Source organism: Leptonychotes weddellii, chromosome 1, assembly GCF_054177405.1.
Source record: "Leptonychotes weddellii isolate Sample4059 chromosome 1, ASM5417740v2, whole genome shotgun sequence".
Taxonomy (NCBI): domain Eukaryota; kingdom Metazoa; phylum Chordata; class Mammalia; order Carnivora; family Phocidae; genus Leptonychotes; species Leptonychotes weddellii.
In genome coordinates this window covers 17,689,490-17,715,215 of record NC_138369.1, presented here as the reverse complement: position 1 = coordinate 17,715,215, position 25,726 = coordinate 17,689,490, and the positions used below count along the sequence as shown (strand labels likewise).

At 38.7% G+C, this 25,726-nt stretch overlaps 2 protein-coding genes across 25 annotated transcripts in view; both read left to right on the top strand.

Annotated features, from left to right (window-relative positions):
• The window catches only part of ITIH4 (inter-alpha-trypsin inhibitor heavy chain 4), a 121,204-nt gene extending 118,720 nt beyond the window's left edge, over window positions 1–2,484 (top strand). Inside the window, exon 23 of the mRNA XM_081819057.1 lies at window positions 2,443–2,484. The gene's annotated coding sequence lies outside the window, so the exon portion shown is untranslated. The remainder of the gene's footprint in view (window positions 1–2,442) is intronic.
• PBRM1 (polybromo 1) overlaps window positions 1–25,726 on the top strand; it is a 114,133-nt gene that overhangs the window by 23,248 nt on the left and 65,159 nt on the right. For 23 of the 24 annotated variants that reach the window (XM_081818944.1, XM_081818992.1, XM_081819033.1 and 20 more), the window contains 9 exons: window positions 575–718; window positions 3,912–4,028; window positions 8,175–8,243; window positions 11,274–11,372; window positions 13,637–13,722; window positions 15,306–15,401; window positions 16,009–16,100; window positions 20,961–21,174; window positions 25,220–25,361. In XM_081818944.1, coding sequence (XP_081675070.1) covers window positions 575–718; window positions 3,912–4,028; window positions 8,175–8,243; window positions 11,274–11,372; window positions 13,637–13,722; window positions 15,306–15,401; window positions 16,009–16,100; window positions 20,961–21,174; window positions 25,220–25,361 — 1,059 coding nt within the window. Of the gene's footprint in view, window positions 1–574; window positions 719–3,911; window positions 4,029–8,174; window positions 8,244–8,805; window positions 8,831–11,273; window positions 11,373–13,636; window positions 13,723–15,305; window positions 15,402–16,008; window positions 16,101–20,960; window positions 21,175–25,219; window positions 25,362–25,726 lie in introns of those variants that run through there. The other variant, XM_081819041.1, reaches the window with a different exon arrangement.

Sequence of the window (25,726 nt, the reverse complement as noted above, 5' to 3'; positions counted from 1 at the left end):
AGGATCATGATCTGAGCCAAAGGCAGACGCTTAACTGACTGAGACACCAGGTGTCCCTATTAGTGTTAATTTAACAGATCATTTATCTTTTGCCTCAAATATTAAAGTAATGAGATAGTAGGGCATAAATAAATAAAATAATATGATTTCAGAATGCCTTTAAAACATATGCTTAGTTCTTCAGAAGAGGAATTGAGGCTCATGTATCTTTTAATCATAAAGATTTCTAAATTTGGGGGCCCCTGGGTGGCCCAGTCGTTAAGCATCTGCCTTCGGCTCAGGTCATGATCCCAGGGTCCTGGGATCGAGCCCCGCATCGGGCTTCCTGCTTGGCAGGAAGCCTGCTTCTCCCTCTTCCACTCCCCCTGCTTGTGTTTCCTCTCTCGCTGTGTCTCGCTTTGTCAGATAAATAAATAAAATCTTAAAAAAAAAAAGGTTTCTAAATTTGTGGTAGGGGGTTCAACATTGTTTTAGAATGCTAGTCTCTGCTGGAGCAGAATACTTTAAAAGTCATTGATTCACAATAAAATACTAAAGTGATATTTTTTTCTCTTGTCTTTGTTAATTTGTACAGCCAGATTCTCCTGAATATAAAGCTGCTTGCAAACTCTGGGATTTGTACCTTCGAACAAGAAATGAGTTTATTCAAAAAGGAGAAGCAGATGATGAAGATGATGATGAAGATGGGCAAGACAATCAAGGCACAGTGACCGAAGGAGTAAGTGTGTAGCTGGGATGAGTAAGATGGACCATTGGGAGGTGGACAAGGCCCTCCTGCCTGTGATTTCTTCTGTGCTGTTATGGGAAGCTGGGCTTCCTGTGGAGTTGTGTTGGTAACTAGGAGGGTAAGGGGGCATACGACCAGAGAACCCCACTCCCAATTACAGGGGATCCTAGGACATCCTGGACAATGTTGCCATGAGTTGCTCTTACATTAATGTATATTTCCTGCTCAGTTTTAAGGAGAACCTTCAGATTATCAAGGACTGCTCCAGTATTGCTGGATTGAGATATAAGAGTAGTCAGTGTTATGATTAAATGTTGGAGAGTCATTGGAATCGCTTTAGGAATATTTTTTTGTAGATTATGCTGCTGCTGTTCCTAGAACATGCCAAATGAGCTCCTGCCTCTAGAATTTTGCAGTTACTCTTCTTCATAGAACGTGCTTCCTTTGGCTCTTTCTGTGACTGGCTCTTTTTCATGATTCTGGTATCACTTAAAATAATGACAGCTAGGAGTGGACCTTCCTGACCACCTGTCTAAATTGTTTGCCCCGTACGCCTCCTTTCCCATCATCACATCACTCTGTTCTGTGGTCCTCAGTTTTTTGTTACTATATGTGAAATAACTTGTTTGTTTACATGTTTATTTTCTTTTTTCTTCCAAAGAGAATGATAGCTGCACAAAAAACACCACCTTATTCACCTATTCCTGGCATCTAAAACTGTGCCTGGTATGTAGGTACTGATAAATACTTGATGAATGAACACACATATTTAAAAAAGGAAGAAGGATAATAAAAGTAAGGACATCTCTCTTCTGTAGCTAAATAGTGAGACACCCAAAGCAGAGCATTCCCTTTTCTTCCCTAAGTTAACCTAAATAGACCCTCTCCTGAAACTTCAACACAGAAAAAAGAAGTGGTCGGTGAGTTTCTCAAAAATGTAAATGCTTCGGGGCACCTGGGTGGCTCAGTCAGTTAAGCATCCGACTCTTAGATTTGGCTCAGGTCGTGATAATGGAGCCCTGCATTGGGTTCTGTGTTCAGTGTGGAGTCTGCTTAAGATTTTCGCTCTCCCTCTGCCTCCCCACCACTCACACACCCACGTGCACTCACTTTTTCTCTCACTCTTAAAAAAAAAAAAAAAAGTAACTACTTCTTGGAGTCTCAAAATGTAGTTCTTAGGTACCCTGTCAATTTCTTTCTAGCAGTTAAATGATTAGAATTAGGTAGAAGGCAATTAACCAGGGATTCCCTGGAATTTTACTCTCTGGTATTAATATAAGAACAGCAATTTATCCCATGCTTTCTTGGGCAGAATATTACCTACAGAGGGCTCAGTCTTATAGGCCTCCAGGGTTCTAGTCAAAAAATGAAACCGCCTGCATTTAGGACTTGCCTGTGTTTCTTTGGTAAGAAATTGGGAGGATCTTGCACCTTCATATTTATACCTCCCAGGGCTGCTTCTTGGCCCTCAGTTCTTGTGAAGGGAGAGGGAATTTTCAAGCTTCTCATTTTTAAATTCAGAATGATTTCCTTGGAGTTTTCCCAGTTGTGGAAATACCTTGTATGAATGCATTCACACACCATGTTCTAGGTCATCTGCAACACATGTTTCCAAAGTAGCTGGTTGGGTTGGGAGGAGAGGAATCTTGGCTGCAGAATATACTCTTCTCTTTTTTTTTTTTTTTTTTTAAAGATTTTATTTATTTATTTGACAGAGAGAGACATAGCGAGAGCAGGAATACAAGCAGGGGGAATGGGAGAGGGAGAAGCAGGCTTCCCGCCGAGCAGGGAGCCCGATGTGGGACTCGATCCCAGGACCCTGGGATCGTGACCTGAGCCGAAGGCAGACGCTTAACGACTGAGCCACCCAGGCGCCCTATACTCTTCTCTTTTTGAAGCTAACTCTGTGGTACTGTGTTTTAGCCAGGAAGTAAATGACTGAAGCATGGATATTTTTAATCTGCTTTCATCAGTGTTTTGTTGGTTCTCTAAGCTTATGTGGTTGGGGACTCTCAGCTAATCACATGGTTTATTTGTTAAGTATTTGTTATGTGTCTGTTACTGCCAGGTACTGTGCTAGGCTAAGAGATGTTAATGCTCTCTCTGTGGAGTTGATGCTGGACCTTAAAATTGAGACTGTACCAAATAAAAAAGACCTGTTAGATGAGGACACAAATACCAGTGCTTTTATGATTTGAATGAGAAATACCATTAACCTTTCTTTTATATGCACAAAACATGGTTTGGACATGAAGTACATTTTCTAGAACTCTTTTTTTTTTTTTAAGATTTATTTATTTATTTTAGAGAGAGTTAATGTGGCAGGGAGGGGCAGAGGGAGAGAGTCTCAAGCAGACTCCCCGCTGAGCATGGAGTCCAACACAGGGCTCGATCTCACAAACCCCAAGATCATGACCGGAGTCAAGAGAGTTGGGTGTTTAAACAATTGAGCCACCAGGTGCACCCTTTTTCTATAACTCTTAACTCAAACATGCCATTGCTCACTGTAGAAACCAGCTTCAGACTCAGACCCTTCCTGACCAAGTACTGTTTGGGGCATATACTTTCCCATGTTGAAATAGTGACGAAGGTAGGAGCAAGTCAGCCAGTCTGCAGGGCAGAAGTAATGTGCGTCATTTGATTTAATCTCCATTCACTTTTGAGATAGCTTGAATTCTGTCATTAGATCTGACGGAGTACCCCATGGGTAGAAGTGTATATTTCCAGCTTTACATACATCCTTGTTCTAACAGAATATTAGGACTTCAGTAGATAGGAACAGCGATGTAGAGAGAGTCAGGTATCATGGGACATGTTTTCTCTGTCTCAGTTGCTCAGACCCTTAAAAGGTTTGCATTTCCATCATTTCATATATATGGCACTTGAATTTCACTGTTACAGTGTTTACTGTGGAATAGAGTTCAGTAAAAAGACCTGATCCAAGGGATTTAGTTACTGAAGTAACATAAAGAGCCTCCTTAGTTTCACATATGCCATTCTGGGGATACAAGCCCCATGTCCAACATCAGAGTGTTTCTGTGGGATTCTTGAAACTTACACTAAATAAGTACTGTTTACAAGTTGCTTTTTTGAATTAACTTTAACATTTTAGCATTGATTTTTGGATTTCTCTCACAGTCGTTCTCTCTCCTTTCTCTTCTTCCTGCTAACCTCCCCCTCCCAGTCTTCTCCAAGTTACTTGAAGGAGATCCTGGAGCAGCTTCTTGAAGCCATAGTTGTAGCCACAAATCCATCAGGACGTCTCATTAGTGAACTTTTTCAGAAACTGCCTTCTAAAGTGGTAAGTGATGCAATTAAAGACAGGTGAGTTAAAGTGTGTCTTTGCTTGGTTTGGTTTTTGTTTTTCAGTACTTTAGAAAATTTATTAGTTTTTAGTAAATAAGGTAAAGTTAGTGAAAGGCATTGGAGGCTGCCAAGTGATCCTCCTTGAGGCCACAGCAGCAAACCTAAAGGTTGTGGGTTTAAAACAAAATTGTTTTTGATTGGTTATTCTTACTGTTTGTTTTTTTTTATTGTAAAATATATGTAAGATTTACCAATTAACCATTTTAAGTGTACAGTTCAGTTGAGGTGTAAGTACATTCATATTGTATGTCCAGCTCCTTAATTAAAAACTCTGTATCCAGGGGCGCCTGGGTGGCTCAGTCATAAAGCGTCTGCATTCGGCTCAGGTTATGATCCCAGAGTTCTGGGATCGAGCCCTGCATTGGGCTCCCTGCTCAGCCAGGAGCCTGCTTCTCCCTCCCCCACTCCCCCTGCTTGTGTTCCCTCTCCCGCTGTCTCTCTCTGTCAAATAAATAAATAAAATCTTAAAAAAAAAAAAAAAACCTCTGTATCCGTTAAACAGTAACTCCTCATAAAATAAAATAAAATACAAACAAACAAAAAACAATAACCCCCCACTCCCTCTCAGCCCCCAGCTCCTGGCAGCTACCATTCTGTGTTCTCTCTCTATAAATTTGACTATGCTAAGTACCTGATCATAAGAGAACTCATACAATATTTCTCCTTTTATATCTGGTTTATCTCATTTAGCATCATGTATTCAGGGTTCATCCAGGTTGTAGCGTGTGTCAGAATTTCCTTTTTAAAGCTAAATAATACTCCCATTGTGTGCATATACCACATTTTATTTGTCCATTCATCTGTCGATGGACATTGGGTTGTTTCCAAGATTGGTAATTCTTAAATAACAGAATAAGTACCTAAACTAAGCCTTTTATTTATAAAAGAGAAGAAACATTCTCTTTACTCAGGAGACAGAATGAGAAGAAGATAAATGAGTTCTTCCTCTTTTAGTTCCGATCTCCTGGTGATGGAGAAGAGAGAGATCTAATAGTACTTATCTACCCCAAAGAGGAAGAGGTTTTCTAGACAAGTGAGACCCTTTGAAAGTGGTAGGGCCTCTCGTGGCTTCATAACTGAAAGGCAGTGAACATAGCTAAAGTTCCACGGTAGCACATGGAACTATAAAAATTTCCATGGCCTCAGCATTCTTGTATTTCTAGACAAGGATATACTTTTAGAAGTACTTCACTGTAGCACTTAACTCCATTGTGATCATTTACTTTTTATCTACCTCCCTCCATGTCCCTGAATTTAAGAACAAAGATTATGTCCGATTTTCTTTTGTGTCCTTGCCATGTAGTCGGAATCCAGCATGTCACTGGTGTGCAAGACCTGCTTATTGACTGATGAGTGGCTGGCAGCTTTCCCCATCAGTCCTGGACAAGACTGGTTGTTTAGAGATGTGTCTTGACTAGTTGTAGGCCAGTTACCACATTAGAAGTAAAGCATAAGGGCACCTGGCTGGCTAAGTCGGTAGAACATGCAACTCTTGACCTTGGTGTCATGAGTTCAAGCCCCATGTTGGGTGTAGACTTCACTTTAAAAAGTTAAAAAAACAAAACAAAAAACAAGCATATATAACCACTACTATTCTAAGTGTGGATCTGATTAGAAAAATACAGAGATGATATTGGTTATATGTTTTAAATTTTAAGAAACTTCAAAAAATTAAATACAGAATTACCATATGATCCAGCAATTCCACTTTGGGTATATACCCAAAGTTACTGTTCAGTGGGTCTGGAGATTCAGTTTGGGAAGATGAAAAGTTTGGAAGATGGATAATGACAATGGTTGCACAATAATGTGAATGTACTTAATGCCACTGAACCACACACTTACAATGATTAAATGGTAAACCTTTTGTATATTTAACCACAATAAAAAAACTATAAGAAAGGAGTATAGTCTTTATTCACTTACTCTGCAGGAGATCATCACCATTGGTCAAGCCACCAAGGGAGACCTGAAGCAATAAAACATTAATATCCTGGGGCACCTGAATGGCTCAGTCAGTTAAGCATCCTGACTCTTGATCTCAGCTCAGGTCTTTATCTCAAGGTCATGAGTTCAAGCCCCGCATTGGGCTCCACGCTGGGTGTGGAACCTACTTTAAAAAAAAAAAAACAGAACAGAACAAAAAAACCACATTAATATCCTGTTCCCCCATTCCAGGAGGGCTTTCGGGAACACCATGTAGCAAAAATTGGTTGGAAAAAGTGGGTTCCCATCGGTCCTTCAGGGTGTGACAGTTTTGAAAGTCAACAAGGACTGAGACTGGGAGGGGAGGGCAGTTTTTACCTTTCCTTTATGAGCCCTTCCCAAGCTGGACTGGCTGAGTGGGAGAGGGGGATTATGAATATGTAGACCCAACAGCTGGGATTACACTCCACCCCAGCCTGGGTGGCCTTGTTATAATTTGTCTTCTGAACTGTTTCTCAGAAGTAGAATTGGTAGAGAGAGAAAAGGGGTTCGATCCGAGCAAAGAAAAGAGTAGGGTTAAGAAAGTAAGGGTAAGCTGAGGAATCAGATGAGAGGAAGCATCCCTGAGATCATGCCTTCAGCCCAGTAACTGAGTGAAGGCTGTAGCCTCCTGCTTTTTGTTGTTGTTTGGGCTTCAAGGACTTGAACAGGTTGGAAGAGCTTGGAGAACCCACACCTCTCCCCCTTGAGTAGACCAACTTTTGATTTTTGGTCAGCTTCAATTGTTTTCTTCCAAGGAACCAAACCTGTAGAAACGACTTGGGGCAGTGAATGCACTGTGGCTTTGTTTTTTTGTTTTGTTTTGTTTTTAAAGATTTTATTTATTTGAAAGAGGACATGCTTTCAGGGGAGGGGCAAAGGTGAGGGAGAATCTCAAGCAGACTCCCTGCTGAGCACAGAGCACAGGCTCGATCTCACGATCCTGAGATCATGACCTGAGCTGAACTCAAGAGTCAGACACTTAACCAACTGAGCCACCCAGACGTCCCTGCACTGTGGGCTTTGTGAAACTCAAGAACATTCCTCTAACATACTTAACTTCTTTTCTTGTGATGAGATAATATTTGATAAGAAATCAGAAAGTGCTTATAATTTTATTTTATTTTTTTAAGATTTTATTTATTTTACAGAGAGAATGAGAGACAGAAAGAGTATGAGCAGGGAGGAGGAGGCAGAGTGAAAGGGTGAAAGTGGAAGAAGTGAAAAAAGTGAAAGAAGCAGACTCCCCACCAAGCAGGAAGCCCAATGTGGGGCTTGACCTGAGCCAAAGGCGGACGCTTAACTGACTGAGCCATCCAGGAGCCCCTTTTACTTTGTTTCTTTAATGTAGTTCAGTTGAACGTGTTTTAGTTTGAAAAAAATTAATTTGACCAAAGTAAATAGAAGCATTAATTTAAACATGAAGCTAACAAACTTGCAACCTGATGTAGTGTAGATCCTTAAGAATTTTATATGAGGGGTGCCTGGGTGGCACAGTCGGTTAACCATCCGACTCTTAGTTTTGGCTCAGGTCATGATCTCGGCGTTGTGAGATTGAGCCCTGTGTCAGGCCTCCACGGTCGTAAGTCTGTCTGAGATTCTTTCCCCCTCTTCCCCCGCCCCCATCCATTCGTGGGCACATGCGCTCTCTCTCTTTAAAATAAATAAATAAAACCTTAAAAAATGATAATAGTAATAATTTTATATGAAATAGAATATTGTGTGATTTAGATTGCAAAATTAAAAGAGCTTATAAGAGCATTCAAAAACACTCTTCTCTTTCATTTCCAGGCATAAATATGTTAAATTTAAAATTTGTGATTCTGTGAATTTAGAGTATTTCAAACATTAAATTATGGTGTATTAGTTGAATAATGGCAATTACCAAATGCTACCTGTAAACTTGTACAACATGCCCTTGTGTATTTCATGAAGCTTGTTAAAATTAAATTCTTTCTGCTTCAGCTGTAACAAAGAATATGCTGTACAGCTGTGTCTGTAGCCCTGCATCTGACAGAGCTGTTCAGTTGATTAACAGATTGTCAGCGTGCTTCCTTGTTTTTTCATTACCTGGATACTTTCTCTTATTTAGCATGCCTGGGTTTTTGTCTTCCAGCAATATCCAGACTATTATGCAATAATTAAGGAGCCTATAGATCTCAAGACCATTGCCCAGAGGATACAGGTATGAAGATGACCATATGTAACCATATATGGTTTAGGGCAGATCAGCCTGAGGTCTTTTTTAGGGGCTTTTAGAAAACAGGTGTCTTTGTAAGGGGTTATTAGCAATATAATAAACAGATCGGAGTGGTATAACTGATTATAGCTTTGGAGAAGGTAGCATAGTGTCCCTTTTGCATTTTATCTGTAGGGAGGAATGCAGAATTTTCATTGGCATAGTAAATCTTGCTCTTAGGACAAAAATTAAAAAGCACTGGGCATAGACATTTCTGGTTGTGAAAGGCGCATTAGCAGTAAAGTTTTGTTGTTTATTCTTATCTGCTTCCAAATAGTTTTAGGATGTCTCAGAATAAATTACCTTCAGTATATGTTAGAGTGTAAGGTCAGTGAAAACAGCGACTTTGTTCTCTTCGAGTGCCTTCTTCCCTGTATCTCCAGCAATAGCAGCAGCTAACGCTCACCTGGCATTGCTAGGTGCCTGCTCTGTTCTAAGTGCTTTATATGTATTAGCTAATTCTGACAGCCACTCCATGAGGTAGATACTGTTTATTCCTGTTTTACAGGTGAGAAAACTGAAGCACAGAGATGGTAAGTCACTGGCTCAAGTCATCAGCTAGTAAGGAGAAGAGTTGGGATTTGAATCTAGACATTCTGACTCCACAGTCTGTGCTCTTAACCTCTGCACTATTACTGCCTCTCCACAGAGTAGGTGCTCAATAGATGTTTATTGAGTGAATGAATAATGAAATTTAAAACCTGATGATTAGAAGTTAAAGAAGGTGTAGGGAGAAAGAGCTAAATTTTACCAGAAATCCGGTTTTTAGAGTTGTACCGACATGGGTTATTTTCCTAGCTCTGCTCCTTACTAGCTATATCTCTTCAGTCAGGTGACTTGCCTGCTTCTTCTGCTGTATGCTGAGTGTAGTGTTAACCAGTTTGCAGACTTGGAGGGGGCACTGATAATGGATGTGAAGCATCTCAAAGAGCACCTATGGGATGTGGCCTTGGTCAGTGTGAGTTAGTGATCCTCCCAGAGTAAGGGTTTGGGGCTCCCAGTAGATAAAATGAAAAGGAAAATTTAATGTGTCACATGGTCTCATTGAGAAATGAGACTGAAGGCACATGGTTTGCCAGCAGGGAGAAACTTCCTTGGCTTTAAAATTCTAGGAGAGTAGTAAAGAGTAACAGTGTAGTAATTACTGGTACCATAATACTCTTTCACAGAATGTTAAAATACAGATTCTCTAATGTATCACCTGGTTTTTAAGGCAGATCCCTAGCCACTACTGGTAATGACTTAGTCTCCTAAAACTCCTGGGGTTCCTAACATCTACCTTGGGGGAAGATGTTTTTGTAATACTGAAATTCAAATCAGATCTTTAGACACCCCTACCCCAGCCCCAGCCTTCTCTCTGAGACCTCTCTCCTTGTCTTGTTTGTTCTTCCTTCCAAAAGCCCCATAGAAGCACCTCCTTTTGCCATCACCCTAAGCAAGATCTTGTCCTCTTATGTCCAAATTATTGTAATAGTCTTTACTACTTCTCTGATGAAAGGCTCTCTGGTCCTTTCTGCATGTTGCTTCCTGACCCTAGTTTTCTTCCTATTTTATTCTTCTTCTCTATTCCACAGCCCAGAGCCTTGTCACTTGTTTCTAGTGCCTCCACTAGCAAATCAGTTTTGTAGCAGTGCAACGGAAACCGGCTCTAATAACTCCAGTAGAAGGGGAATCCGTGAAAAGAGTACCAGATAGCTCATGGAATTGTTGGGAAGGCAAGCTGGAGAACTAGCCTTAGGGAAGTAGGCAGAACTCAGGGACATCACGACACGGCTGAGGTCATGCAGTCTCTTTGTGGTGCCATTGCTGTTCCCAGTGTCATTTGCCACTGTGGGCCCTGGACGCCCACTGCTCCCCTCTGCTTTATTGCCCTTTGCGGGAGGTAGGAATGCATTTTTTCTATTCCTTGCCCTCGCTTTAGTCTCTCAAGGCTCAAGCATGAATTATCTCCCCTTGCCCTGGCTGCCAGGCTGCTAGCAGTGCTATTATCCACTTTTACCCTCTGTTGTGGAAAGTAGGTTCCTCCCTACCACCTGTACTAGGATTTTTTCCAAATAAAGAGGGTGCTCAGGGGTGCCCTGGCTGACTCAGTCACTGGAACATGCAACTCTTGATCTTGGGGTTGTGAGTTTGAGCCCTATGTTGGGTGTAGAGAGTACTTAAAATCTTTAAGAAAAAAGAAAGGTAAACAGAGAGTGCTCAGATGTTGGGTATCCTCACTTGGCAAATCACCAGCTACTCTCCTTTGCCTGGCTGTCTGGATTTTGCCTCATTTGTCCTTACCTATACAGCCTGTGCTTAATGGTTCTACCTTCCCTAATCCTCCACTCCACTTAATTTGGTTTTCTCAGTCTCTCTAGAATGTGTCTGTTCATTTCTATGTCCTTCTCATTAATCATGTGTACCTTTTGCTTAGAGTGTCTTCCTCTTTCCTTTTCTTTGAAAATTGAAGGCAGTTTCTAAGTCTCCGTGGATTATTTGGGATTGAGTGAGCTTTAAGATGTGACAGCTCTAACATGGAGCCTAGTACATAGTAGGTACTCAAAAAGTGCAGCCTCTGTGCTAGACTATTTTATCTGAAGTGGGCTATAAAACTAGAGGAGTTTTACTTCACACCCTTAAGTCCACCTTAATGCATTAATATTCATGAAGTACTTAGAACAGTGCTTGGCACAAAGTAAGCACTGTGTGTTTGCTGAATTAAACAACTTTTACATTATTTAATCTTTTAAAAATTATAGATTTTTGTGAAACTAACATAGCTCTGGTTGTTACCTATCTCAAAAACTTGTGTGTAAATGGACAATTTTAGTAGTTTATAAAAGAGAAAATGACTTTATATATTGTTCACATGTGTATTTTCCAGTAAAGTCTTTGAATATGGTGAGAATTTAAAAATATGTGGAGTTCTTTTTTTTAAAGATCATGCTGATTAACTTTCAATTAAGAGGAACTGCTATATTTTGTTTACTCTAGAATGGAAGCTACAAGAGTATTCATGCAATGGCCAAAGATATAGATCTCCTAGCAAAAAATGCCAAAACTTATAATGAGCCTGGTTCTCAAGTATTCAAGGTTAGTTTATCGCTGTTGTTGTTTTCGTTGGTTAGAGTAGATACCTTAATTTAGAGCCAGCAATTTTTATATAACAACTTTATTGAGATGAAATTCACATCATACCATACATTTAACTCAAAGTGTACAATTTAATGGTTTTTAGTGTATTCGCGGAGTTGTGCAGCCATGACCACAGTCAGTTAGCAGTCACTCCATTTGCTCCCAATCTCCCCATTTTAGGAACACTGGCCTACTTTCTGTCTCTGAATTTGCTTATTCTTGGCATTTCATTTAAATGGAATCGTACAAATGTGGTCCTTTGTGACTGGCTTCTTGCACTGAGCATGATGCTTTTAAGGCATTCATGTTGCAGCATGTATCACTTCTTCATTCTTTTCCTTGCTCAGTAATACTCCATTACATTTATATACCATGTTTTATTTACCCCCTTATCAATTGCTAGACATTTGGGTTGTTTCCACTTTACGGCTATTATAAATAATGCTGCTGTGAACATTCATGTGTAAGTTTTTATGTGGACATAGTATTTTCATTTTTCTTGGCTGGAATTGCTGGTCTACATGTAACTATATATTTAGCTTTTTGAGGAACCACCAAATTGTTTTCCAAAGCAGCTGTACTATTTCACATTTGCACTGGAAATGTGCAAGTGTAATTTCTCCATATTCTCACTAAAACTTGTTTTCCATTTTTGTTTGTATGGTAGCCATCCTCGTGGGTGTGAAGTAGTATCTCATTGTGTTCGAATATCATTTCCCTGATGATTAGTGATGTTGAACATCTTTTTGTGTGTATATGAGCCATTCATGTATCTTTGAAAAACTTTTTATTCAGATCCTTACCCCATTTTTTAATTGGGTTACCTGTTTTTTAATTGTTGCATTGTTAGATTTCTTTATATAGTCTGGACATTAGAGTAGATACATGATTTACAAATATTTTCTCCCATTCTGTGGATTGTTTTTACTTTCATGGTAGTGTCCTTTGACACCAAGTTTTTAATTCGTTAAGTCCAGTTTGTCTGCTTTTCCTTTGGTTGCTTGTATTTCTAGTGTCTTGTATAAGAAAGCATTAATCCAAGGCCACAAAGATTTACATCTATGTTTTCATCTAAGAATTTTATGGTTTCAACCCTTAAACCTAAATGTATCCATTTTGAATTTATTTTTGTATACTTGAGGTAGATGTGAGGTAGGGATCTACATTCATTCTTCTACACGGGATATTCATTTATCCCAGCACCTTATATTCAAAAGACTGTTCTTTCTCCCATTGAATGGCGTTGGCACCCTTGTTGAAAATCAATTGACTGTAGGTGTATGGGTTTATTTCTAGAATCTCAGTTCGATTCCATTCGTTTATATGTCTGTGTTTATGCCAGATGTAAGGTTTGTTTTTGATCTACTTTTTAGTTAAATATTGATTTAGTCTTTCCTTTAAACTTCATAAATATAAAAAGCAATTTCTGTAGTGCAACACACAGTGTGAAATGACTATTTCATTGCTTTACAATTCTCTTCTAGAAATTTTGTAGTCCTATAACACAGATGCTTATAGACATTTCTTGAATTAATAATATGTCATTGGGAATTTAGCAGAGGACTCTCAGAAAACCTTTTGGGAGTAAAATTATTTTAGACTTTCAGAATGCTGCCTCAAATATAGTTGCTTTTGGTAGTTAACCTTTCACCTTTTAATAAACTTTCATCTTTTAAGAAACTTCGAGTGAAAATCAGAACGAGCTATGAAGTTCCTGTATTCTTTGTCCTTGATAGGACATTAATAGTAGAGTACCAATAATTTGTTGATGCACTTAAGATTGTACTTTTTGGTCTAATTATTTTCCCTAAAATAAATTTTAGAAGGGAAACTAGATTTGATATATTAATATGCTATTGATTTAAGCAAGTACTTCATCCTAAATTTGTGTGCATAGTCTTTAATCTTAGAAGTGTATCTTTGTATCAATTTTTAGGTCGGTGGACACAGAGTTGATTGTATTTTCACCCATTTTTCCTTGTTCACTGTTAGATCTTTGTGCATTACTTGACTGATTGTGAAAGAGCTAGGAGGCTTTTTAACTTATGTATAATTGTGATGATGTTTTCAAAGGTTGTGGAAAGGTTAGAGGATGCAGCTTTATGGATAGTAAATGGAAGCCTACTCCAAATGGAAGAGTGCCATAGAAAGTGTCCAGTGCATGACTGAGGGCATTTTAAACTGTCCTTTTTTTCCTAAACCAAGTAATTTTATCTTGACAGGATGCAAACTCTATAAAAAAAATATTTTATATGAAAAAGGCAGAAATTGAACATCATGAAATGGCTAAGTCAAGCCTTCGAATGAGGTATGTTTTTAAAATGTCTATAATCGGGGCTCCTGGGTGGCTCAGTCAGTTAAACATCTGCCTTTGGCTCGGGTCGTGATCCCGGGGTCCTGGGATCGAGTGCCACATCAGGCCCCCTGCTCAGCAGAGAGCCTGCTTCTCCCTCTGCCCTTCTCCCTGCTCATGCTCTCTCTCTCTCTCAAATAAATAAAATCTTGGGGCACCTGGGTGGCTCAGTTGGTTAAACGACTGCCTTCGGCTCAGGTCATGATCCTGGAGTCCCTGGATCGAGTCCCGCATCGGGCTCCCTGCTCGGCAGGGAGTCTGCTTCTCCCTCTGACCCTCCCCCCTCTCGTGTTCTCTCTCTCATTCTGTCCCAAATAAATAAATAAAATCTAAAAAAAAAAAATCAAATAAAACCTTAAAAAATAATAATAAAATGTCTAAAATCCTTGTGCCTTTATTATTTGCCAAATTTTCTATAGAAGCTGGTGGAATCAGTGCAGTGGAAAACAGGATGTATGTTGCATTTGAAAATTATATTTACAGATAATGTGATTCTGAGGAGAATAGATATAACTCTTACTCGGCCCCTTCATTGCAGCTGGAAGGCTTTATTTAAAAACAAATGATTTTGGGGATGCCTGGGTGGCTCCGTCAGTTAAGCGTCTGCCTTCGGCTCAGGTCATGATCCCAGGGTCCTGGGATCGAGTCCCACGTCGGGCTCCCTGCTCAGCGGGGCACCTGCTTCTCCCCCTCCCTCCTGCTTCCCATGCTTGTGCTCACTTCCTGTCTCTCTGTGTCAAATAAATAAAATCTTAAAAAAAAAAATTTAATAACGATTTTTGAGGCTAAACACTATTATCTGCTCTTATTGCTATATACATGTACATATCTATATGTAACATGTATTACAGATAAATGTATATAATATAAGCATATACAGGGGCTCCTGAGTGGCTCAGTCGTTAAGCGTCTGCCTTTGGCTCAGGTCATGGTCCCAGGGTCCTGGGATCGAGCCCCACATCAGACTCCCTGCTTGGTGGGAGGCCTGCTTCTCCCTCTCCCCTCCCCCGGCTTGTGTTCCCTCTCTTGTTGTGTCTCTCTCTGTCAAATAAATAAAAATTAAAAAAAAAAAGCATATACATAATATCATGATATTTGTGTGTAAAATATAATAGTATATATTTATATTGGCAGCAAGAGCATTTAGCCAGATGTCAGGAGATCTAAAGTCTCGTCCTGGCTCTTTCTTGTGCAAGGACTAGGACTTTGAACAAGTCTTACTTCTGGGATTCCATTTCCTCCTTCGAGAAATGGAAGCTGGAGTGGCTGCTTTCAAAGCTTCTGACCCTGACATTTCCTTCATTACCAGATCCTTGGTCACTGCAGGGACCATAAGCTCTCTAGGACCAGCCCTTGTCCATTCTCTTCAGCAGAGTCCTCAGGTTTTGGAGCAAAGCCTGCTGTATAGTAATGGCTCAGAAATATATGAGTGTATCTTAGAAACAACAACAAAAGATGATTGCCTCCTTTTTGTTTACCCACCATTCTGATTTCAGCTGTCAGTTTTCTGAGTTTCTTTTTATCTTATTTCTGGATAGGACTCCATCAAATTTGGCTACAGCCAGGCTGACAGGTCCTTCGCACAGTAAAGGCAGCCTTGGTGAAGAGAGAAATCCCACTAGCAAGTATTACCGGTGAGAGAGTGAGTGTGTTTAGTCTGAGAACTGACCTTGTTTATGAGGCTAGGCTTACTAGTGTTTCCCTGATAGCTATCATGAAGTAATTCTTTTGGGTATAATTGGGTTATTATGTTAAAAGGTTGAGGTGCTATAGTAGGCCTGACCTGACTTCTGGAAAATGCTGAAGCAGAAGTTATTTGTCAGGTAGTGTTTAATATTTCCAGTAAAATAAATTGTGGTCAAATACTAAAAGATTTTGTATTCAAAATAGAATTTGTGTTCGTTGTAGAATATGAACATTTTAGAAGAGAATTAACCAGTAATGATGAATGAATATTTTTTATAAAATAAGGAGTAGTGCTGCATTTAAGTAACATACAATTGCAAGTAGCCTGTTTTAGGCTTTCTACACCACTCCCTCTTTTTTGAGAGAAAAAAAATTGGTCTTGGCTAAGATTGATTATGGGGACTATAAAAAGTACAAAGATAAATTGATCACAAACAGTTGAATAGAAATTCTTTTTCTTTGATGTGAATGCTTTAACAGCTCCTGTTTCTTGTAAAGTAACCAAATTATTGTAACATCTTTCCTTGTCTTCTGATTGCTTGTTTTTCTTTGTAGTAATAAAAGAACAGTCCAAGGGGGTCGTTTGTCAGCAATTACCATGGCACTTCAGTATGGCTCAGAAAGTGAAGAGGATGCTGCCTTAGCTGGTAGGCATTAGGTTATGACTAGTTAATGCCTTTTCAATGGATCTTCCAGTGAAGGAAAATTAAAGTAACTTTGATCTGGCTGGGAGTTTGTCCATTTTTGGAGTACATGCTGTTTTGTTTGCACTCTTTGATTGGCTGACTTATCAAAACCTTATTTTATGTTACAGCTTGTATCTAAGTAAATAAATACTTCTATAAAAACAATTGGTGTGCTAGCCTCAGCAGATCCTGTTTTCAAGTGTATAATGATAAATAGTGAGTGAGTACTGGTGATGCCATCGGGAAACCCAGTGGAGACATTCATACCATCTTAGATCTCCAGGCCACTGGCTTGTATTTTCAATAGGCTATAATCTCTTCTTGGCCAGAGCTTCTGATTTAAAGATAGATGTAAAAAAAAAAAAAAAAAAAAAGATGTAAATTACAATCAGAGCAGCATAGTCAGTTGTCATTTAAACAAGTCCAACAAAGGGCATTGGGCAATAAAATCCATGTAAAAGTATACTATCTGTTAAATAGCGAAGAACAGCTGTAGAGGTATGTTTGATTTCATTGTCTTTCTCTGCAGTGTGATATAATGTTCTTTATTTTACTACAGATAATGTTTATATGCACAGATAAAATTTGTTTTATGAAATTACTCTGGCATATTGTCTGATTTCATAATCAAGTATGAGGACAGATTTTTCCACCTGTGTCTTATTTTCTATTAAATCTATAGAAGTTTCATAATTACTGTAGACTACTTATTAAGAGTGTAAATTTAATTTTTTGACACTCATCTACAAAATTTTTTTTAACTTAAATCAGGTCTGATGTTATCAAAAATTGAAGGAAAATTTGTTTTTATTAGCTTTGTTTTTTGCTGGTTATAAAAGTGATACACATGTTTAGGTTTCCTTCTAACATTTGGTTACTTTATTAACCTTATAAGTAGCATAACAAATTGAAGGAAAACCCACCTAAAAAGTATTTATTGCTTTTTTTTTTTTCCCCTAACAAATAGTACCTTTGTCACAAAAGGGTTCTTATTTAGTAACCTTAGCTATTAAAACAAAGTAGATGCCAATCAACTTTGTATGTAGTAGATCTTTCAGGCTGTTCTGCATAGCTGTTTATCCTTGATTTAGGCAGGATTCTAATCTATTTGGTTTCTACTTCCTGCTGCTAGAAACATCTTAGGGGTAGGGTACAGTGAAAATAGCAAAGAAAGGATAACTGATGATCTTGGAGCTTGTTGACAAGAAAAAGCCCGTGGAAAGAAGGCATAAGAGTTCAGAAAGTGTGACTTGTCTTCTTGAGGTGATTTGTTTTAGAGACAAACCACACTGTGCAGCCTAGGGCACGTAGAGAAGAGCGCCCACTTACAGTCACTCTAAGAACAGAAATGGGGTGGGGAATAGAATCAGAAAAACAGATCAACCTGTCAGTCCTCCCCCACAAAAATAAAATAAGACAAGAAAGTAAAAAGAAACAGAAAAAGTGAGACAAATGGAAAGCATAAAGATGAGAGAAACAACTCCAAAAATTACATCAGAAATCACATCAGTGTTAATGACCCAAATTTGCCAACTATAACAGTTTTAGATTAGATTTTTAAAAAAAATCAGGTTGTATGCTGATTACAAGAGACACATCTAAAATGTAGAAATATAGGAAAGTTTAATGTAAAAGGATGGAAAAAGATACACGGGGAAAATAATAACCAAACGATAGTTACATTGACTTCTGATAAAATGGACTTTCAAACAAAAAGCATTACCAAGGATAAAAAGGATTCACCTCATAATGATAAAAGGTTTATTTCATCAGGAAGATAAATTATTAAAAAAGCTCAAAATATGTAAAACAAGCAAATAGAAGGTGGCAGAGAAAGTGAAAACATTGCCCTAGAGTGGGAGTTCACTGCTTTCCATTGCCAGATAGGCAGCCAGAAAACCAGTGAAGACAGAGATGATTTGAGTACACAGTGTTTATTTCTCACAAGTGTATTTGTTTCCTATTGCTGCAAAAACAAATTACCATAAACTTAGTGGTTTAAAACAACACAAATGTATTCTCTTTGATTCTAGAGGTCAGAAGTCTAAAAGCAAGTTGTTGGCAGGCCAGTGTTCCTCTGGAGGCTCTAGGGATAAAATGTTTCCTCTCTTTTTCTAATTTCTAGAAGCTACCTGTATGCCTTGGCTCACGGCTCCTTCCTCTCTAGTCAGAATGCAGCACTCACAGTCTCTGTATCTGTCATCTCATCTCCTTTCTCCTTTGACCTTGCCTGCCTCTTATAAGGACCCTTGCAATTACATTTAGTGCTCAGAGTTTAATCCAGGATAATCTCCCAAGTTCAAGATCCTTAACTTAATCATATCTGCAAAGTCTCTTTTGCCCTGTAAGGTAATAAATATTCATAGATTCTGTGGATTAGGACTTGGATATATTAAGGGGGGCTATTCAGCTAACACAACAAGATGGATATAATTAGGCAAGTATTCTGCAGCTAGAAAATACATGTTCTTCTCTGATTCTTGTGGAACAATCACAAAAATTGATCATGTACTTAGCCATGAAACAAATTTCAGCCAGTTTGAAAGTTGGGTATTTTATAGACATATTTCTGACCATAATGCAGCTATGATAAGCACCTAATCTTAAAAAACCCAAATACTCAAGAAATTCAAAAGTCTTCAAATGTTTGGGTTTCTCTTTTTTTTTTTTTTAAAGATTTTATTTATTTATTTGACAGAGACACAGCAAGAGAGGGAACGCAAGCAGGGGGAGTGGGAGAGGGAGAAGCAGGCTTCCCGCGGAGCAGGGAGCCCGATGCGGGGCTCGATCCCAGGACCCTGGGATCATGACCTGAGCCGAAGGCAGACACTTAACGCCTGAGCCACCCAGGCGCCCCTGGGTTTCTCTTTTTAAAAAGGAAAAATTATAATGGAAATTCAATTACCTGAGATTGAACAATAGCAATAATGAAAATAGTATATATCAAAACAGTGGGGACGAAGCTAAAGCTGTACTTTGGAGAGAAAGTTACAGGTCTGAATGTGTCTATTTAGAAAAGCAGCTGAAAGGGGTGCCTGGGTGGCTCAGTCATTAAGCGTCTGCCTTTGGCTCAGGTCATGATCTCAGGGTCCTGGGATTGAGCCCCACATCAGGCTCCCTGCTCAGCGGGAAGCCTGCTTCTCCTTCTCCCACCCTGCCTGCTTGTGTTCCCTCTCCTGCTGTCAAATAAATAAATAAAATCTTTAAAAAAAAAAAAGAAAAAGACTGATTAGTCTTATCACCATTAAAGAAATTATTAGTTACAAATCTTTCCCCATAGAAAACACCAGGCCAAACATTCAAGGAACAGAATTATATACAAACTACTGCAGAGAATAGAAAAAGAGCTCCCTAGTTCATTCTATAAAAATGATAGAACGTAGATACCCAAACTCAACAAAAATAAGCACACTGTATCTAGCAGCATATATAAATGATAATGCATGATAACACAGTTGGGTTACTCCAGGAATACTAGGTCACTTCAGCATTAGAAAAAGTTAAAGTATCATTCACTATGTTAATGCTTTAAAAGAGTAAAGCTGTGTTATTGGCTCAGCAGATGCCTTTGATAAATGCTTCAATTCCCATTCATGATGAAAACTTAACAAATTAGGAATAGAAGGGGATCTTTCCTAACTTGATAAAGAGCACTAGTTTTTAGTGGAGAAATACTTGTAGCATTCCCTTTACCATAAGTTAAAATGTTGTTACCTCTTTTGGTCAAAATATAGCCAGCTGACAGTGACAACAATGAAGGAGTAAGAATCAGAAAAGATGTATAAGGATTGCAGTTGAAAGATTGTTTTTTGAGTTTTTTACTCAAAAGACTGTACAGGTAAATTATTGGAATTAATAAGAATAATAAGATGCTAGATATAAGATCATTATACAAAAATCTGTTTCATTTCTGGAATCAGCCACAAAAAGAAAATACAATTTTTTTAAAAGATACAATTTACAGTATCAACAAAACCTATCTAGGTATAAATCCAACTAAATAGGTACAAGCTCTTTATGGAGAAGATCAGCAGTAGTAGGGTCAGAGAAAACTAGTTTCAGATCCTCTCTTTACTTCTGGCTCCATGACTAGAACCAAATCCTCTCACAACTCTCCTGAGTTGTGCCTGTCCATCTCTTAACACTGTAAGTACTTACTAAATGATTGTCATTCTTACCCACAAGCAGTAGTGATTTTGATTATACAGATCCATCAAGAAAAACTTAAATTATGGTCCTTATACACTGTAGGAGAATTTAGGGAAATGAAGAATGTATTTTGTTTTTCTATAAAAATGATTACATTTTGTTTTGGTGTTTTTATGATTAGCTTCTACCTAAAAATTCTCTCAATAAAGGAATAAATCATTCTTAAGGGATGCTGTAGATCAGTGGGGCAAAATCACAGAGACTTAAAGCAAAACCAGATCTACCAATATCAACCTGCTTTCAATATACATTTATAATACCCTAAACTACATGCTGCTGCTTTAGTTCTGAGATCTGTGTATAGCTACTTTATCCTTTTCCTGGCCAAACATATAGCAGAGCCTCTAAAGAAGGCACATTTAAAAAGAGAAACTATTTTTTAACTTTTAAAAAACAGTATAATGTTTTCTATGTAACACTTTATTCTGTTTCTGTGTAACATTTCTCTAAATATACAATTATATTAAGCACTAACAGCATCTTTAATGAGGGCTGGAAACTCTTAAAATAAGTATTTTCAAACATACAAAGCTTACTTCGGAAGGTCGTTAAAAGAGCTTTAAAGTATGGTTTGTTCTTCCCCTTCTAATACCATTTTTGTCTTTTTTTTAGCTGCACGTTATGAAGAGGGAGAGTCGGAAGCAGAGAGCATTACTTCATTTATGGATGTTTCAAATCCTTTTTATCAGCTTTATGACACAGTTAGGAGTTGTCGGAATAACCAAGGGCAGCTAATAGCTGAACCTTTTTTCCATTTGCCTTCAAAGAAAAAATATCCTGATTATTACCAACAAATTAAAATGCCCATATCCCTACAACAGATCAGGTAAGCTGCCTTCTACATTACTCAATAGAAATCCATTTTCTTGTGGTTGATCCTGCACATATATCTCCTTGCTAAAATGGATAAGGATATTAAAGGTAAAAATGTTTTCACATGTTAGAGTATGTCTTGCATATCACTCCTACGTGAAAAGTGAGAAATAAATTTGATTAAATGCAAATGGTATTATTTGTACTGTAATAGAGTCAAGGCAAATAAGCAAAAGGTATTGCAGCTAGGCATTTGTGTGTCAGATTATAGACTATAAAGAGTCATGCAGCTCAAAACTTAACTGGTCATTTTCTTACAGCTGAGCAAAGCACAAAAATCTTTCTGCTTATACTTCTTATTGATATTTTAATTACAACAATTTAATTCTATTTAAATTTTGTATCTAAAGTTGAGTCCCCAGAATAAGCATAGGCAGCTCTTAGAGAATTCATTAGCTGAAACAGTACCTGAAAGATGGTTCATCTTGGTTTCCCCATTCTGTTTAAAATAATCATTGGGGGTTGCCTGGCTCAGTCGGTAGAGCAGTGCGACTCTTGATCTCAGGGTCATGAGTTCAAGCCCCACATTGAGAATGGAGCCTACTTTAAATACATACATACATACATACATACATACATATATAAACAAAAACAAACATTGGGAATTCAGACAGAATACTGAAACCACTGCATCGTCATTAAAAATAATAGGAAATAGGGGCGCCTGGATGGCTCAGTCGTTAAGCGTCTGCCTTCGGCTCAGGTCATGATCCCAGGGTCCTAGGATCGAGCCCCGCATTGGGCTCCCTGCTCGGCGGGAAGCCTGCTTCTCCCTCTCCCACTCTCCCTGCTTGTGTTCCCTCTCTCACTGTCTCTCTGTCAAATAAATAAAGAAAATCTTAAAAAATAATAATAATAGGAAATAAGTAATATCGTAACTCTCACGGTGCAGGTTAGGTTCTACCGTATACCCAGATAGAGGCAACAAGGTAAAAATATATCTTAACTGGGCAAAATCAGAATAAGCTGGTATTTATCAGGACAGATAACTAACCTTTCAAATAGTAGGAATTAAAAATCTTATACTTGCTGGATTCTAGAAAATAAAGTTGCTAACAATATACGTTTCATGGTTTTGCATTTATAACTTCTGTTTTCATTATTTGATCAGTAAAATTTAGGGTGTTTTTACTTAATGTAAATTTTGGAGGTTTTGTACCCAAATAGGATATAGAAAGTCAGTTTATTTGATCCTCTTAAAGTAACATGGAAATTAAAGCTGCCACTCATTAAGAAAATAGCCTAGAAATTTGTCTTTTATACTCTTTGCCTTGGAAAAGATAGTGACAGTCTTATAGATGTCGAGAGGTTCCCTTTTAACTCAATTTTTTTTTTTAAAGATTTTATTTATTTATTTGACAGAGAGACAGCAAGAGAGGGAACACAAGCAGGGGGAATGGGAGAGGGAGAAGCAGGCTTCCCGCTGAGCAGGGAGCCCGATGCGGCGCTCCATCCCAGGACTCTGGGATCATGACCTGAGCCGAAGGCAGATGCCTAATGACTGAGCTACCCAGGCGCCCCATTCACTCAACAATTTTTGTCCTTAGTTTCTTTTCTTCCTCAGTCTTTTTTTTTTTTTTTTTTTTTTTAGTCAAAATAATGAGTTTAGTGTAAAGGAAGACATATTCTCAGCCAACTCAATCATCTGCCTACAACCTTCTTCTAAGTGAGAATTTCCTAATAGAAACCTTGCTTGGTTAAGTCAGGAATTCTGCACCTTTCCCCCTTTTTAAATTTACTTCTTGACAGTTGTCTGGCACATAGGTAGGGGAGTGTGAGGAATAGAGAAATGGCTGAGGCCTAGCTGGTAGCACACTAGAGTTCTGAAGGGTCAGCTCTTAGCATGGCTAATCTACCTCCTTTCCAAGGACACATGGCCAGTGGTGCCTGACAGGAGCTGGACTACCTTCCATTGTTTCTACTTCAGAGCAACACGGAAATCTACAGCAGTGCTGACCAAATAGAACTTTCTGTGATGATGGAAATGTTGTTTTCTCTGCCCCGTCCAATATGGTAGCCACTAGTCACATGTAACTATTGAGCTCTTGAAATGTGGCTGGTGCAACTAAGGAACTAGATTTTAAATTTTATTTCTATTTAAATAGCCACATGTGGCTAGTGGCTAATGTATTATATAGCACAGTCCTAGGGAGATTTGTTGGCAGAAGGATGATAGTTGAGTGTCATCAAAAGCAACAAAAATAGGACTGCCTGGGTGGCACTGTCAGTTAAGCATCCGATTCTTGGTTTCAGCTCAGGTCATGATCTCAGACTCCTGGGATTGAGCCCCACCTCAGGCTCCACACGCAGCAAGGAGTCTGCTTAGGACTCTCTGTCTCTCTGCCCCTCCATTCCACGCACACATGCTCTCTCTTGCTTTCTCTAAAATAAATCATTAAAAAAAAAAGGGGCAACAAAAATAGAAGAGTGGGCAGGAGCTAGACAGTGTGGCTCCATATGCCACCTTCCACTGCTGGGGCTTGTCATCCCCATCTTTTATTTCCTATTGTGCCTATCCTGCCCCCCTCTAATTTTGATGAACATCAGTCTCATAAATACCTGCATATTTATTATAGATTGTCATTTACAAGTTCGAGTTCCACATCTGTTCTTTGTGGGTATTGAGAATACTCAGCACATTACTCAGAGTTGGCAGGAATAAGTCTGAGGCTATAATTTAAATTCTAGGTGCTAGCCATGTAGGCTGGTACTGAGAGCTGAGTTTGTGCGTAGGTGTTTGCTTCACTCCCGAGATGTTCTCTAATGTTCGTATCTTTTTAAACAGTACGTGGAATCTGCATATAGTGTGCATGTGCTTCAGTCAGAAGATTTAAAAGTCTATCCTATGTGCATACAGAGTTAGGGCACACTGTGACTTTTCATTTTGTGTAAAATGTATAAGGGACATGGGGCACCTGAGTGGCTGTTTGTTAGGTATCTGACTCTTGATTTCAGCTCAGGTCATGATCTCAGGATTGTGGGATCGAGCCCTGCGTCGGGCTCCCCACTCAGCTGGGAGTCTGCTTGAGCGTCTCTCTCTCCCTCTGCCCTTCTCCCCATGCATGCACTCCCGTGCACTCTCTCTCTCTCTCAAATAAATATTTTTAAAAAAATATAGGGATGCCTAGGTGGCACAGTTGGTTAAGCATCTGACTTTTGGTTTTGGCTCAGGTCGTGATCTCAGGGTCTTGGGATTGAGCCCCACGTTGGGCTCCACACTCAGTGCAGAGTCTGCTTGAGATTCTCTCTCACTCTGCCCCTCCTGCTCATGCTCTGTCTCTCTCTTTAAAATAATAAATATATAAATCTTTAAAGTAAAATATATAAGGGACTTTATGAGAGTTGGCATTAGCAATAGCCATAGTGTCTAAAAGATATCAGAATTCTTAAGACTTTTAAGTAAAATAAGTAATGTCAATTTTAAGCCATCATAATTAGTTACAAATGTTTGTATTAGAAGAAAAGTAGTGAATGGACTCTGACATATCTGCCTCTCATTTACCATCTTAAGACTTCTTCATTATACATATATATATATATATATATATCCCCTTTCGTGGTATTGTGAGTACATTCTCTTTTCATTAACCTTCATGAAGAGGCTAGATCACCATGGTTCTTCATTAAGGTATCTTAAAACCTCCCTGATTTTTTTTTTCTCTTTCTGGGGTTTGCATGTTAACCACTAACAGAGGTTTTCCATTAGGGTTGTTGCTAATATATTTGCTTTGTAATTGACCACCTTGGCACCTAGGTCCTCTTATTACTTCTTATAGTGTTTTGTTCTTCTGGATTTTCAGGTAGACTGTCATACTGCCTAAATACAATGGTGCTTTTGCCTCCTTTCTATCTTGAAGGTGTCCCTTCTAGGCTTCTCATCAGTATCACAAGTAAAGAGGTCAGCTAGTGCTTGTTAGGATTTTTGTACTAGATTTTCAGTAAGGGTGTTTCATCATTTTCGTAAAGGTAAATTGTAGTCATGTGTTTGTCTTTCACAGAACAAAGCTAAAGAACCAAGAATATGAAACTTTGGATCATTTGGAGTGTGATCTGAATTTAATGTTTGAAAATGCCAAACGCTATAATGTTCCCAATTCAGCCATCTACAAGCGAGTTCTGAAATTGCAGCAGGTCATGCAGGTATGATTCCTGGGATTTGCTTAGCTGTGGTATGTATAATTGAAATAATTTTACAAACTTTGAGTGTGTACTTCTAAGATGTGTGATTTCTCCCAGCAATATCACATCATTTATTTCAACCACAAGTACTGCTGAATATTTTTTTAGAGTTGTCAGGACCATGTAGAGTAGAAATAATAATTTAGACTGGGTTAGCTTTGTGAGTGGGAGGAGCAGGGATTTGTGCCTGGGGAGTCATTTTAGGGTCCTCAGGAAGTTTCCCTCCAGTCACAGATGATACTCTATCATTTAGATTTTATTTCTTTGGTTCTAGACTTGTGTCTGTTAAGGTACATTGGTCCTAGGAGAAAGAACATCTTAAAGCT